Here is a 14989-nt window from a genome sequence, read left to right as displayed (position 1 = left end):
CACACCAGTGTTGCCAGATCTCGTCTTGTGCGGTTCCCTAGATTTGCGAGGCGGAGATGTCCCTAGTGAAGTCACGCGACTGCGTGCTGCGCTCGCCTTCTTGTCGCCTCCCCCTCCTCGTACGTGCGTGCGCCAGATTTCAACGTGTGTGCACGCAGGAGATGAACGTGGGCGCAAGGTTTACACTTGCAGCTTATTCTGAGGAGAAATGAAACTATGTTTCATTTATTCATGAGAAATCTAAGTTAGCACGTGTTACGACGGGGTAAGTGTTACGGTAAGGTAAGTGTTAGCACGTGTTACGACGGGGTAGCACGTGTTACGACGGCCATGACCAGTCGCCTATGCGACTGGTCATGGCCGTCTGGTGTTGAGCGATCGGGCCGTGGCGAGACGCTCTCTCGACTCGTTCTTAACGCCTTTTATGCGGTCCGCCCCCCGCCCAACAACAAGATGAAGTTGTTGACAGTCCTAACAATTTCCCCGTGAATTCATGTGAGCGCTCGCGAGATAACGCAATCCTGGCTAAAACAAACAAACAAACACAGAAATTATTATAAACAGAACAAGAACAATACGCATAGGCGGGTCCATCATTAATCATTATGGGCAGCAGCGAAAAAATATGCACAGCGAGTTTCACTACGCCTGTTCAAGTGGTCGACTTGACTAGGGAATTTCGGCCTCCATTCTGGGTACATGAAAGAGCTAGTAGAGTGTGCAAACACAATCTAGTACACTCTAGAGCTAGTTTTAGGGAGCGGCCCAGCGTTGCCAGCATGATGTTTTATATACCGCTAACCTTGGGCGATGTTGCGGTCGGTATTTAGTCTCGCGCGTTGCCGAGTCCGTCCGTTTACCGTTTAGATAGAACGGATTAGAACGGCTACCAGACGACTTGGATTGAATTAAAACGTAAGCGCTTGGGACAGTTAGCCTCTTTTGTATCCGGTTCTATCCAAATCGGGAATCCCAACAGTTGGAGAAAATGGCGTTTTCTTTCTCTGCCGTGTCTTTTCGTGTCGCATGTGCGGCTGCTGCAGTCGCGCAGAGACGATGACCCGAGGCAGATGATGCATTTAAAGAGTTGACGGAGGAAGGGTTCCGGCAGTATTTTCGTCTGTCCAAACGAACAGTGCGTAGCTTGTGCGACGAGCTTGACTCCATCAGTGGATGCCATCGAGCCAGTGGCCTTTCCACAGAAAGGAAGGTGTTGTGCGCGCTGCGATTTTTCGGCACTGGAAGCTTCCGGAGGAGCGTTGGTCGCGAGGAGCAAGTAGGCATGGCGCAGCCGGCCGCGAGCAACACCATCCAGGAGGTGACGGAGGCCATCATTTCCGTGTCTGCCCGGAGAAAGTTGGTGGACTTTTCATTGACATCGGCTGCCAAGGATGAGGCAAAGGCGGCGTTTGCGCGACGCGGTGCCATTCCAGGGGCCGTATTCTGAAACGTTCGCCTAGGCGAAATTTCTTTTTTCGCTTTCAGGCGTGCGCCGATTGGCTGTATCAGCAAAATTGGATGAGCTGATTGGGTGGTTGAGCCCGACGTCATTCAATTTTGCTCAACCAGCCAATCAGCGCGCACGCTGATTTCGCCTAGGCGAAATTTCGCCTAGGCGAACGTTTCAAAATACGGCCCCAGGCGTGCTAGCGTGCGTCGACGGCACGTTGATCGCCGTTATGAAGCCAGAGGGACTCAGCCCGGCCGACACGGCGAGCTTCATGTCGAGGAAGGGTTATTACGCCCTCAACGTCATAGTCGTAAGTACCGTTGGAATGTTTTACTTCAAACTGTAGTCGCCATTTTTACTCGCCCATAGTAGCAATTGTTGTTTAATGCCCAAGCTGGCATAACTAGTAATGTAACGATTAAAAGAGGACATGCGGGGAACTGTGTACGAGCTCGTTGAAGTCTGACATGTCAGCGGTAATGATGAGTGCCATGTGTTTCTGTGCATGAGCCGTTTGCCGTACCAAAATTGTGTTTTCGTTCTGGCGTGCATACACAATGGAGTTGTGCATTTTGGAGGTATTTAGGAACATGGGCAGCAGTCGTAGCAAAAATTGATATACTATAGGGAAGATACGATGGAAGCATTTTGAACGGGGAAGTACTTACAACCATTGCATGGGCTGGATTTGGCGTGTATGGGTGTTCTTTCTCAATTTCGTGCCCCAAGTTTTCATTTAGCGATCACTTAGTGCAAACCATAGGCGTGCGCACAAAGGGCCCCAAATGCGAAACCCTGTGCACGCCTATGACTGAAACAGTGTAGCTGCTTATACCAGCGTAAATGTATGTATTGTTTTCTGCATATGAATGGCAAAAAGGGATTTTGAGCATATCTGCAGCGTTATTTTGTATTGCTCCTCATTGCAGGTGTGAAACTCGGAACTTTGCATCCTTGTTGTGGACCTCCGGCTCCCTCATTCGGGCCACGACTCTTAGATGTGGCAGCATAATCCACTGTGTGCGCGCCTCGCCGCACAACTGCAGCCTGGCGAGTCTCTGTTTGGTAAGTATTCGTAATGTGTACCCCTAACTAGGGCAGAGCACTTTGGTTGGTAACAACTTTATTGATAGTCACAGGGGGGAATATTGATGTCACAGGAAGGGTGAGCTTTCATAACACATACATAATTTATTTATACAAATTGCAATGCCTCTAGGCTATCACAGGGCTGTGTTTGTACAGTGGAAAATACATGAAAGAACTTGTATACACATCAAGTACCGCTCCATACGGATGGTCAATGTTTCCAAATCAAAACATCCGACAGATTATGATAATTTAAACACAAACGAAGTAAAGTTATACAAAGAATCCTTCAAAAAGAATGCCACAGTCGTGGACTCGGAAACAATTGTACCCTCTTCACTGTGCAAGAGGCTCCAAGGTTTGCATAAACCTCGGACACTCTTGCACAGGTTTGCATAATTTTCATAAAACACACCAGAATCGCAACCGCCACATCCTGTGCATTCGGGCGCTCGGTGTACATTAGTAGGAACGATGCAATATGCTTGCTAGCCACCTCTTGTGCTAGGTGTATGAAAACTTCCATGCAAGCATGAATACGCAGACGAGGCAAGCAAGTAAAGCGTAATGAATGCGGATTCAACCACAAAAGAAAAAATCTAGCACTGAGTGTTGTGACATTACACTCGTCACGTCATGTCTAAATGGGTAGACGTAAATTAACGTGAAAGCACAAAAAATACAAAGGTCAACTTTATTACATGCTATGATGACAAGTACAGAGGTCAACACACATCTCTACTGCGCTGGTGAATCTGATGACGACATGTGGCACAAAATTTGCTGTATGTGAGCTTGCGTGACTAAATGTACAGTTCCCATTGCTTTTTATCGACCTGGTGGTCGGCTTAAGCTTTCGTGGCTGCTTTGGCCCTCACAAGTGTGTTCTAGACATCAGTGTTGACCTCTGTACATCATGAACCTTGTACATACAGCACGCTACACGTAGCAAAGCATGTGAGAACATTGCAACATGAGCATCACACAATTCGTTTTCATCACGGCACATAAAACTTGCAGTTACATTTAAGTGACCTTGCAAGAAAGTATGACTTTGACAGGTATGTCCATTCCCTTCTCAGTGTTATGAGTCACTCACCAGAAGCATTCATTTTTCGACAGCAATTGCAGTGTGATGCTAAAAAACAGGTGAATCATAATTGTAGAAAGGTGAGTGCACTTGCCAGCTGTGATGAAACATAAATTACATACAACATGAATAATTAGCTCTGCAATCTCGCAGCACCCAGAACATGTCACACTTAAAACTTATTCTTGCTCACTTGGAACGAAAACTAGAGGAAACCAATCACCGGTGTGGTGCAATGATGATGGCCATTTTCATTTGTGAAACTATGCAACTTGAAGAGTGACTAGTTTGGTGCTCTGAAAGAAGACCACATTGTAGTTGTACCTTAGCATCACTGTGCCGAAATGAAAATATCACAGTGCAAACACTATGCGGTAACGCTTCATAATGAGTGCAGTAAGCTACAAAACATAGTGAAGCAATATAAATATCACAGTACAAAACCCATACACAGAAATCGACAACTACTTGTAATGATTCCAGTCTCTTCGAAATGTGTAAATAAAAGAAAGCACGCTGGCGTTGCAGCTGGATTAGTATAAATAGAAAGAGGAAAATACTACGATACAAAAATGTGTGCACGCATTACACCTTTCGTCCAAAAAATCCTCCTGCATTACTCATACAAGGCAACAATGAAACTTAAACACTAAAACTCAAAATGAAGCAACAATAAGTGCTTAAAATGAAAGTGAAGATATAAAACTCAAAGAACAATAAATAAACAAGATAAATTGAACTCATAAAACAATAAATGACTAAAATGAAATTGAAAGGGTGAAAATAAACAATAAATTAATTCCTCCTTTCTTGTTGCAGGTGGCCAGCTACGACTAGCGCCAGGGAGCGCACCTTCTCCAGTATGCCCTCCTGAGCGGCTGCCGTCCTCTCTGCCGCGATGGCGAGCCGGGTGGTGGATTGTTCGATCCTTCGCAGCACCTGAAATGAATAATTGTGGTGGAATTGTTCACATGAGTTGCTGATTACTCGCAACCAGCTCATCGCTGGAAGCTGTTGTCAAGAATTGCAACGTGCACAACAATTGCCCACCTCCCTCGCTGTAGCCACTGTAGTGTCTATCCTCCCAACACATCACATATCCTATGGCAATGCCATCCAAAACTACCCCCCTTACCCAAACCTTCATCCCTCCCATCTACCCCTTCGTCCGAGTGGCTGACCGCCGCAACCACCCTTCACGACCAACGATTCCTTGGGGACTTCATCGGCCTAGCGCTGAAGCACGCCGCAAGCGACGCCCAGGACTCAGGGCACTGATGCATTTTTTATCGCAGAATAAAAAAAAAAGTGATTTCTCTTTCTCTCTCTGTTGAAGAGCCACTGGCCTGATGGCATCCTTTGGCAGTGTCACGCGTCATGTACAAGCTATGCCCTCTTCGTTTGGGAAGACAAGGACCTGTTGGAACTACTTTTCAGTCATCTACTCAAATGCATCTCTTACCACCAAACAACCCTTTTCAGGGCCAACCAACCTTTTGCCCGGCTGTTGATCATTGGCAAGATAGGATACAGAGTCCTTTTTATTTCTTATTTCCATTTCTTATTTACATCAAAAGTTGGTTTGTTTTCCAGATTCATGATTCACTTATGATAACAGAGCATAAATAATATTTATGTCCTTCACGTAAAATGACACCAAAGGATCTACCAACCTGAAGCTTCCTACGCTATTTTCCTGTTCACCAAACACAACAGTGTCGTGTTCTGCTAAAGGTACCACTTACAGATAATGGCAAACTCTAAGTCGGCACCGTTCAGGAACGCATGATATTACGCCGGCAGTGTGCTTACCTCTTGGTAGGGGAGGTCGGTGACGCCACGGAAGCGGACCGCGCCCGTCAGCTGGAGCACTCGGCCCCGGAAGCCGGGTGCGCGACCCCCTCCAGTGCTTCTAAAAATACACACCAATGTCGAAGGACAAATCGCCCAGACCATTCGACGGTCACTCACATTTGCTCTTGGGCTATAGCGGTAGCATCGCGGCGGGCCTCGTAGACCTGCTGCTTCCTCCACTGGTCGACCGTTTTCACAAAGGGCCCTTCCGCGTTCAGCACGTCGGCCAGCTGCTGCCACAGCCGTCGTCGGTCGACAAGGCTGAAGCCCGGCCCCAGCTCGCTGGATCTTAAAGCCAGCTGGAGATGCGGCTCCATAAAAGCGAGCACCGTCTCCCGCTGGCCCTCGGAAACGCGCGGTCCCATAACGGGTGCAGAAGCCGACACGTTTTCCTACATGGCTCTCCGCACGTAACGGCTCGACCGAACCAACCGCTTCAAAACTCGCGCCGTTTGAATTTCAATAGTGGTGGAGACATGCATGCAAGCATTGCTTGAAATGGGGTAGTGGGTAGCGCCACCACTAAACTGCGACATCACCTAGCGCCATTTCAAGACATTGACCGCAATAATTTGTTTAATTCGTTCCGCATTCCAAACTGAATCTTTGAAAAGCAACACCAACACATTTTGCTACTCATTCATAATATTCAGATATTTCTCAACATGTTAGAAACGCTTCTAAGTGTGTTATACGGTCTCCAAGCAGACGTCAAAAGCGTGACGCAGGCGTCCACTTCGCTCATTGGCTCTTTGCTTCCTCTCGTCCTCGCGAACATGGCGGACCGCCTATTTCGTGACGTAAAGAACCATGGATAGAGTGTACTAGAACATGGAGAGTGCCCGGAACGGCTGCATTTTCAATGCATTGAAAGTGAAGCCAAACGACCGTAACGCCGCTTGGGGCGCTGCGATCGGTAGCACTCAGCCCGGCATGGCTCAGAGGTAGAATGTGTGCTTCCGACGCAAAAAACTGGGGTTCGAATCTCGGCAGGAGACGATGTGTTTCCGTTTTTTTTTACTGCTTCATGCGTTGATTTTTTTATTCTTTATACTGCTGCTTAACACTTGCTTCCGTTGCTATGCAATTCAACAAAAAGTTAAGCAGAAGCTGAAGGAATAATAACAAAATAACAATGTTTTGCAGTGAATGATAATGTGTGCAGCGCCACCTCACGGTAATCAACAAAACTATTCCAACCAAAGCATGGCCTCCGAGAACTGCACGCGTGCAAAACCCGCCGACGCCTGCTTGACAGGCTCCGCTGTGCGCTCAAGGCTCATTCACACTAGGCCGACACGGCACCGATTTTGTTCAGCCGACTGTTGGCGACAGCATTTTCCGTCATGTAGACCGCTGTCGCCAACAGTCGGCTGAACAAAATCGGTGCCGTGTCGGCCTAGTGTGAATGAGCCTTGAGCGCACAGCGGAGCCTGTCAAGCAGGCGTCGGCGGGTTTTGCACGCGTGCAGTTCTCGGAGGCCATGCTTTGGTTGGAATAGTTTGTTGATTACCGTGAGGTGGCGCTGCACACATTATCATTCACTGCAAAACATTGTTATTTGTTATTATTCCTTCAGCTTCTGCTTAACTTTTTGTTGCATTGCATAGCAACGGAAGCAAGTGTTAAGCAGCAGTATAAAGAATAAAAAAATCAACGCATGAAGTAGTAAAAAAAAACGGAAACACATCGTCTCCTGCCGAGATTCGAACCCCGGTTTTTTGCGTGAAAAGCAGACATTCTACCTCTGAGCCACGGCCGGCTGTGTGCTACCGATCGCAGCGCCCCAAGCGGCGTTACGGTCGTTTGGCTTCACTTTTGGATGCTCGTTCCGGGCACTCTCCAATTCTAGGTCACTCTAACCATGGAGGTAAAAATAAGTTTTTTTCCTTCCTCCATGACTCTAGCCATGCGTGTCCAGAATAGAGCCCTAGTTGTGTCTAAAATCGTTGTGTGAAACTACGGTGGCTAGTGAAACTATGGATGTGTGAAACTCTATGATAGCGGCCATATTGCTCACTGCGTAATGATGATGATATTAGTTTTTATTTTGCCAGCGTCATCTCTCGGTCGCATATATATTTAGTTCACCGCGCCACCGCTACGCTTATTTTCGTTGCACTGTCGAAGGTAGTACAGTTGTGGTACAGTTACCCTTAAAAAAGTTTGTATGGGTGTTCTGTGGTACACTTCAACTGGGGTGTTGTGTGTACCGGCGTTTCACCTGGTTTCACTATGGCATTTTTCTCTGTGGTAGAGAAAATTCTCAAGTTGTCTGACACCCTTCTCAACAATGCCACCCGCTTTGTTCGTTTGAGCCAACCCCACCGTAAGTGTTACGCACTTCATGCACGTGTCTTAAGAAGCGATGTTCACGGGCAGCGAAGCGCCCCGGTCAGAGGCTTTCTTTGCTAGCCCACCTTGGTTGCGCATTAGATTTGGCTGCACTTGCTGCATAGTTTAGCTTGTGCCGCACGTTTATTTCTAAAATCAAATGCAAAGTGCAAGACGATCGGCGCGTTTTCGCACGTGTGGTGGCATGGTTGTTGCACGGCCGCTGGATCCAAAGGCCGTGGATGTTGTTTCGTAGCCACAACGTTCTCCGGACGGCTTTAATGGTGCTTCCAGTGGTTCGAGAACCGTGCGCGTGCTCCGCTGCAGCCGGCGTCTGCTTGCTAGTTGCAGATCCTCAAACAGAACCCTGAAACCATGTGTAGTGGTGCCGAAGTGAAGCAACGAAATGTGACAACACGGGGACAAGCCGGGCGATCACACGCATATTGCGATGCCTCCATAATTTCAGTTACCTGACGCTTCGTGAACGCTGTGAAGGTGGTTGGCCAGCGAAGCTGTAACTGAACTGGGTCCTGCCGAGCCTGAGCATGACGCCATTATGCACATTGACATTGCTGTTCTTTTTGTCGCTCATCGTATTCGCGCTGCTTTTCAGGCGTGCTAACTGTGCGTGCCTTGCTTTGGGCAGGAACCACTGCGTCCTGCCTAGCCTGAGCATGACGCTGTTGTGCATATTGACGTTGCTGTTCCCGTCGGCGCTCATCGTGTTCACGCTGCTATTCGGGAGGCCGAACTATATGTGGCATTTCCATAGCGCTATCGCACAGAAATGAAATGAGTTGCTGAGCGGGTTGTTCTTTTACGTACGAAAATGTAGTGCAGTGTCTCCATTCTTCGTATGCCGCTTCCCGGCAACTGCAGCTTATGCAACCGTAATCTTTACCGGAAACAGGGAAAGCATGAAGGAAAGCCAGGGAGGTTAACCAGTCCAGTTTACTGACATGATGCGTGGGAGGGGGAGAGCGAGAAGACACGAGTCTTGGTCGCGCTTGCAAGCTAGGTGCAGCATGTGGGGCACTCAAGTCTTCAGGAACTGCTCGAATGGCTTTCTGGGCTGATGAGCTGCAAGGCCAGGCTCCCTAGACTTTTGCTTTTGGCAATGGCCTATCGTCCAGTGTATTCAAGGCACACTACTCGAGAGTCGCGTTTATTATCTAAGCGAGAACAGCGGCACAGAAGATTGGAATGCTTGCAGCGAAGGCGAGCTTGCTAGTTCTTGTTTTTAAACCGCATGAGAGCGATTTTGTGCGCAACGAGCGGCGGCTTCGAGCGACGAAACAGGCCGTCGTGCTATCAGATCTTGTCGCTCGCTCGGTTCTGGAAATCTAGTATTTGTTGCCCGGAAGTGCTATGAGCGACTAACCAATAGTGCCAAGCTGGAACAGGATGTACAGCGGTGAGCACTGTTAGGGTGAACACGCGAGCGCGTGGCCGACGGCACTATCAGCGCCGCGTAACAGCCATCGTTGGAAACATTGCACATGCGCAGCATGTGCTTGGCGAAACACTCTTTCCACCGCGCGCATCACGTCATCGATACGCTTGTTCGTCGTCTGCTAGCCGCATTTTTTGTTCGCTGAGCTGATACCTTCTGCATTTCAAGGTCCATCTGGATTGAAGATTGGCGCGTGAAGGAAAAAAGTGAGTGTAAGAGGGATAATTATTAAACTTTTTATTCAAGAAAATTGCACTTTTGCAATTCAAGTTAAACAAGACCATGAGAACAAATATAAAAACATGAGCAAATCTAATAGCGAGTCATGTGACCACTTACAGCAACGACTACAGCTATTCTGGACGGTAACGAGTCGTAAAGTGATCGAACATATTCCCGATCGGCTTTCAGCCTTTCCCACTCGTTGCTGACTTGCGCCCACAACTGGTCCGAAGTCGCGGAATAAAGGGGCTTCCTTGCCAAAGAAGCTTTCAGACGGCCCCACACGTTTTCTATCACATTCAGGTCCGCTCCTTTCGGAGGCCATTCCAGTAGCTGCATGTGCTGCTCCGCCTGGAACTCCTTGACAGCCCGCGCCGTGTGTATCGGTGACCGGTCCTGTTGGAACAGGTAATCACCGTCTGGGAATAAACTGCTCGCATATGGCAACAGCACATTGTTCAAATGTTGCAGTATTGTTCCGACGATAAGTGTCCACGTATACGTTGCAGGGGCCCTAAACCATATCTTGAAACAGCACCCCACACGTTCACACTCGATCTCCCACTGGCACAAACACCTTGCACGTTGTCCGGGTCGTTCCTGCGTGGCATTGTGACGTTAACAATTGCTTTTCAAAGCAGGAAGTTTGCCTCACCGTGTGCCTGGTAGTCTCCAAACACGCAATCTTTGGTCTTGTCGCGTCGAAAACGTCGACTCATCCGAAAAGATGACGCGACCCCACTCTTCTGATGTCCATGCTTCGTGCAGCTCAGCGAACTGCCGTCGTGCGTCCTTGTTTGCCGCCGTTAGTAGTGGCTTCTGCGCTGCGACGCGACTGCGAAGGCCCGCAGTACGCAGGCGACGTCGAACAGTGGTGTCCGAAACGTCCAAATCCAAGTCCTCGCGTATTGCTGGGGCTGGCAAGAAAGGGTTACGAACAGCAGCTGCAACTATGAGGGCGTCTTCATCGTCTGTGGTAGCTTTAGGGCGGGGCGCGCGGGGTGCATCCTGAATGCGACCTTCATACTTGTAGGCTTGAATTATCCTGTTCACAGTCTTCAGGGGCCTATTAACTAAAGCGCCAATATACCGCTGGGAATAACCTTTCAGGGAAAGATCGACAATTGAGCGCCGTTCATCATCGGGAACCCTAGCCAGAATACGATCTGGCGACAGAATGAACGGCTGCGAAAGATGTTTGGTTGTTTTATATACGGCGTTGCATGCACAACAACTTTGAAGGGAACGAATAGACACGCCCCCATAGATATACAAGTTTTTTTGTCTTGTTCTGTTCAAGCACAGATGTTTAAAGAAATCTTAAAATGCAGGATGCATGGGCTTAGAAACAAAAATGCGGCTAGCAGACGACGAACAAGTGCATTCATGACGTCATGCGCGCGGTGGAACAATTATTTCGCGGAAGGCGTGATGCGCATGCGCAATGTTTCCAGTGATGACCGTAACGGGGCGCTGACAGTGCCGTCGGCCACGCGCTCGCGTGTTCACCCTAACAGTGCTCACCGCTGTACATCAGTCAAGCACTACTGATTGTCACACGGAACGAGCAAACCACTAAATTTTGATACCTAGTGCAAGACCTTTCGAAATATTTATGCTGCTCTTTACAGTAAAACACATCAACTTAAATTAATAAAGCATGCATCACGCCAGTTTTGGCGCGCATTTGCTGCCCTCATACCGGCAACACCGGGGAGACGTCGCTCAAAAGTCGTCGCTCGCGTGCGGTACGACTTGCAGGCGACGAGCGAACGCAACAGCCATCTTCATTCATTGTGTCGCTGTTGCGCGCAAGATTGCTTACATGCGGTTTATACTTAAAGCGAAGTTTTCTTTGTCTCACTGATTTGTCCGTGAGCGCCAAAAACGCACTGCAGGAAAGCCAACTTGCACAATGGAACTATCTGCGCACACAATCGGTTGAACACTACAGTTTACATTTGCAGTTGTACCGATAAGAACAATGGGAACTGCAACGCTACGCTACCCAGATGAACTGTATATATCTGCATTGCATTACGCGTGTCACGCAATGCATTCCTAGCTGTCACCATGGGTAGGCTGCAGGTGCAGTGCATGGTAGAAGAGGCTGCCATACGCAAATGTAAGCGCGATCGTGCCCGTAAGGCCGATCCCGTGTATCGGCAACGGCATGCAGTCGATTAAAGTGTGAGTGTGTGCATGTAATCAATGGCTACATGATCTAAAAGGCTATGCAACTTAACGAAATGTGTTTTCATTCAACTTCAACATTAAAATAATACAATCCCTAAACAAGCAATCAAATCGCGTATGCATCGGGTCGCTCAGCATTTCTTCAGTTCGTTGCGTGGTCTGCAACGGCCAGCCAAGGCAGCAACACTGGGCGAACAAGGAGAGCAACGCTGTGCGCAAGCGCGGCTATATATGCGTTCCCGTGTCTTCAATAAATGCTCCTTCGTGTGGTGATCACGGTGTGCATTACGCTCGATACATGGTGTCAGAAGTGTAGCTCGCTCACGGACCATGACCGACCTACCCCCGCCTGAGCCACTGCAAGTGGGCGACAACGCAGCGGCGTCCTGGCAGACATTCAAGCAACGCATCGAGCTGTACCTGATAGCAACGGAGCCCACGAAGCCACGCAGTAAGGAGCAGAAAGCTGCAATTTTTTTTGCATGTTGCGGGTCAAGAAGCTATTGACGTGTTTAATACCCTGAACCTATCACCGGAGGAAGCTAATGACTACAACGCGTTGGTTAAAGCGTTTGAAAACTACTGCTTGCCTAAGCGTAATGAGACTTACGAACGCTATGTGTTCCGCTCGCGTCGTCAGGCACACGGAGAGCCATTTGAACAGTTCTTTCGGGATCTGCAACTAAAAGCAAGAACGTGCAACTTTGGGGATTTGCGAGATTCCATGCTGCGGGACCAAATCGTGTATGGCATTTGCAGCACTTCCCTGCGAGAAAAACTTCTTCGAAAGAAAGACTTGACGCTGGTTACAGCAGTAGAATGCTGCAAAGCTGAGGAACTTGCCGAATCGCAAAATAGGGCGTGGATGGAGGAAAACAAGATTGAACCTGTTTCACGAACGCAAGCGAAACACGGACGCCAAAAATGCCGGTACTGCAACTTCTCGCACGCGTCAAGGAAGTGTCCGGCGTTCGGCAAGACATGCAACAAGTGCACGAAGCCTAATCACTTCGCCGCCTGCTGTACAAGCAAGCGAGCAGCCGTTGATGACGTGTTCGAAGGAGCGGAGAGTGGCAGTGACTTCGACGTTCTGGAGATCAGCACGACGGAAAGTAAGCGTGGCCCCGAAAGTCGCGACTGGATTATAACAACGAACATTGAAGGAACTGATGTGCAGCTGAAGGTCGATACGGGAGCGCAGGCTAACTTGTTGCCGCGTTCGCTGTTCAAAAGGCTCGGAACTAAGCAGCAGCCGTACCCCACGAGGAGCATCCTGCGCCATTATGGGGGTGGCGAAATACCACACAGTGGCAAGGTTCGCCTCGCCGTGCAGTTAGACAAACGGCGTGTGCTACTTGAGTTCTTCATAGTAAAGAAGAAGCAAGCCATTCTGGGCCTCGGGGCAAGTGAGCAACTTGGTCTGGTCAACAGAGTGAACGCGGTGGACAGCAGCGAGGCATATGGAAGCCTAAAGCAGGCATTCCCGAGGTTATTCACTGGCATTGGCAGGACGCGGTGCGAGTACAAAATGGTGCTTCGAGAGGACGCTGTCCCTGTGGTACAGCCAACCCGGCGTGTACCTTTCGCCCTCAAGAAGCCACTTAAGAAAGAACTTGACCGGATGAATGCTGCAAACATCATCGAGAAGGTGGAAGAACCATCAGACTGGGTAAGTCCCCTGGTTATCGTGAGGAAGAAAAATGGGGACTTAAGAGTATGCATGGACCCGCGAGCAATTAATAGGGCGGTGAAGAGAGAGCACTTTCAGTTGCCATGTCGGGAAGAAATCGAAGGGGATCTAGCGCATGCAAAGTATTTCAGCAGACTCGATGCCAACAGTGGTTTTCATCAAATTCCTCTCGACAAAAAGACATCAGAAATCTGCACATTCAGTTCGCCGTTTGGCCGGTATCGGTATCTCAGACTGCCGTTCGGTATTGCATCTGCACCCGAAGTTTTCCAGCGTACAATGAGCCAGATATTTGACGACCTCCCGGGAACACGTGTGTACATTGACGATGTGCTAGTGTGGGGTTCTACGCAAAAGGAACATGATGAACGCCTGTTCAAAGCGCTGGAAAGGGCACAGGCAGAGGGCCTAACTTTGAATGCAGAAAAGTGCATTTTCGGACGCACTGAAATCAGCTTCTTGGGTGATAAGATTAGTTCCAAAGGTATTGAGCCCGATCCCGACCTGATAAAGTGCGTTTTAAACCACCCTCCGCCAACGACCAAGAAAGACGTTCAACGCTTGCTTGGTACCGTGAACTATTTCGGCAAGTACTTGCCACTGTTGTCAGCCCATACTGAGGCCTTGCGCAGCCTGATTAGAAAGGACACAGTTTTCGAATGGACGCATGTTCACGAGCGTGAGTGGGCGCAGCTCAAGATGATGCTGACGGAAGCGCCCGTCCTGGCTATCTTTAATCCCGAGCTTCCCACAAAACTGTCGACGGATGCGTCAGCATTTGCACTCGGAGCAGTGCTTTTCCAACAACATGGAGGAGACTGGCGCCCGGTAGGCTACGCGTCGCGGGCACTCACAGAAACCGAGCGAAGGTACGCCCAAATAGAAAAAGAGGCCCTGGGCATAACATTCGGCTGTGAAAAGTTAATGATTATGTCATAGGAAGACATATCGTTATCGAAACCGACCACAACCCATTATTGGCAATTTCAAAGAAGGAAATAGGCGACATGCCACCGCGTCTGCAACGACTATTTCTTCGACTGCTCAAGTACGAGTTTGAGTTGCAGTATGTTCCAGGCAGCAAATTGGTTGTTGCTGACACATTGTCACGAATCCCATCACGGGAACAACCAGAAAAAGGCACAACGGACGTTGAAGTTCATGCCGTGGGCGCCCTGACTGCCGTCGTCGGACCAGCCACCCTATCCCGTCTGCAGGTAGCAACTGCCAGTGATGCAACGGCGCAAGACGTCATCTCCAGGCTGCAGTCATCAATGCCTATAGAAGGTGAACTAAAGTCCTTCACACAAGAACTTTCTGTAGTCAACGGAGTACTCCTCAAGGGAACCAAAGTAGTCGTGCCTGCAAGCATGCGAACAGAGATGCTGCGACGAGTGCACCAAGGGCATCTCGGCTTAGGAAAATGCAAATCGAGGGCTCGCAAGTTGATGTATTGGCCAGGAATGTCAACAGATATTGCTCAGTTCATTGACAGGTGTGACGTTTGCAAGAAGTTTGCTTATCGACAGCCTGACGAGCCCCTGTGCCAGCGCAGCGTTCCAGACATGCCATGGGCCAGAGTTGGTACAGATCTTTTTCAACACGCCG

At 49.0% G+C, this 14989-nt stretch overlaps 2 protein-coding genes and 1 long non-coding RNA gene across 3 annotated transcripts in view; 2 read left to right on the top strand and 1 right to left on the bottom strand.

The window, feature by feature from the left end:
- Positions 1-1001: 1001 nt before the first annotated feature.
- On the top strand, positions 1002-4938 carry LOC125946110 (uncharacterized). The gene is made up of 3 exons (XR_007467409.1): positions 1002-1760; positions 2380-2515; positions 4449-4938. It is a non-coding gene; the product is annotated as an uncharacterized LOC125946110 (long non-coding RNA).
- A 424-nt stretch (positions 4939-5362) lies between these two features.
- On the bottom strand, positions 5363-5915 carry LOC125946109 (uncharacterized). The gene is made up of 2 exons (XM_049668599.1): positions 5601-5915; positions 5363-5541 (listed from the first exon to the last, which is right to left on the bottom strand). The coding sequence occupies exons 1-2, from the start codon at positions 5846-5848 to the stop codon at positions 5421-5423; spliced, it is 369 nt and encodes a 122-aa protein (XP_049524556.1). The 5' UTR covers positions 5849-5915; the 3' UTR covers positions 5363-5420.
- Positions 5916-7609: 1694 nt separating this feature from the next.
- The window catches only part of LOC119455332 (39S ribosomal protein L32, mitochondrial), a 77821-nt gene continuing 70441 nt past the window's right edge, over positions 7610-14989 (top strand). Inside the window, exon 1 of the mRNA XM_037716723.2 lies at positions 7610-7812. The gene's annotated coding sequence lies outside the window, so the exon portion shown is untranslated. The remainder of the gene's footprint in view (positions 7813-14989) is intronic.

The sequence above is a fragment of the Dermacentor silvarum genome, chromosome 6 (genome assembly GCF_013339745.2).
Source record: "Dermacentor silvarum isolate Dsil-2018 chromosome 6, BIME_Dsil_1.4, whole genome shotgun sequence".
In the NCBI taxonomy this organism is placed as follows: domain Eukaryota; kingdom Metazoa; phylum Arthropoda; class Arachnida; order Ixodida; family Ixodidae; genus Dermacentor; species Dermacentor silvarum.
This window is presented reverse-complemented; position numbering and strand designations above follow the sequence as displayed.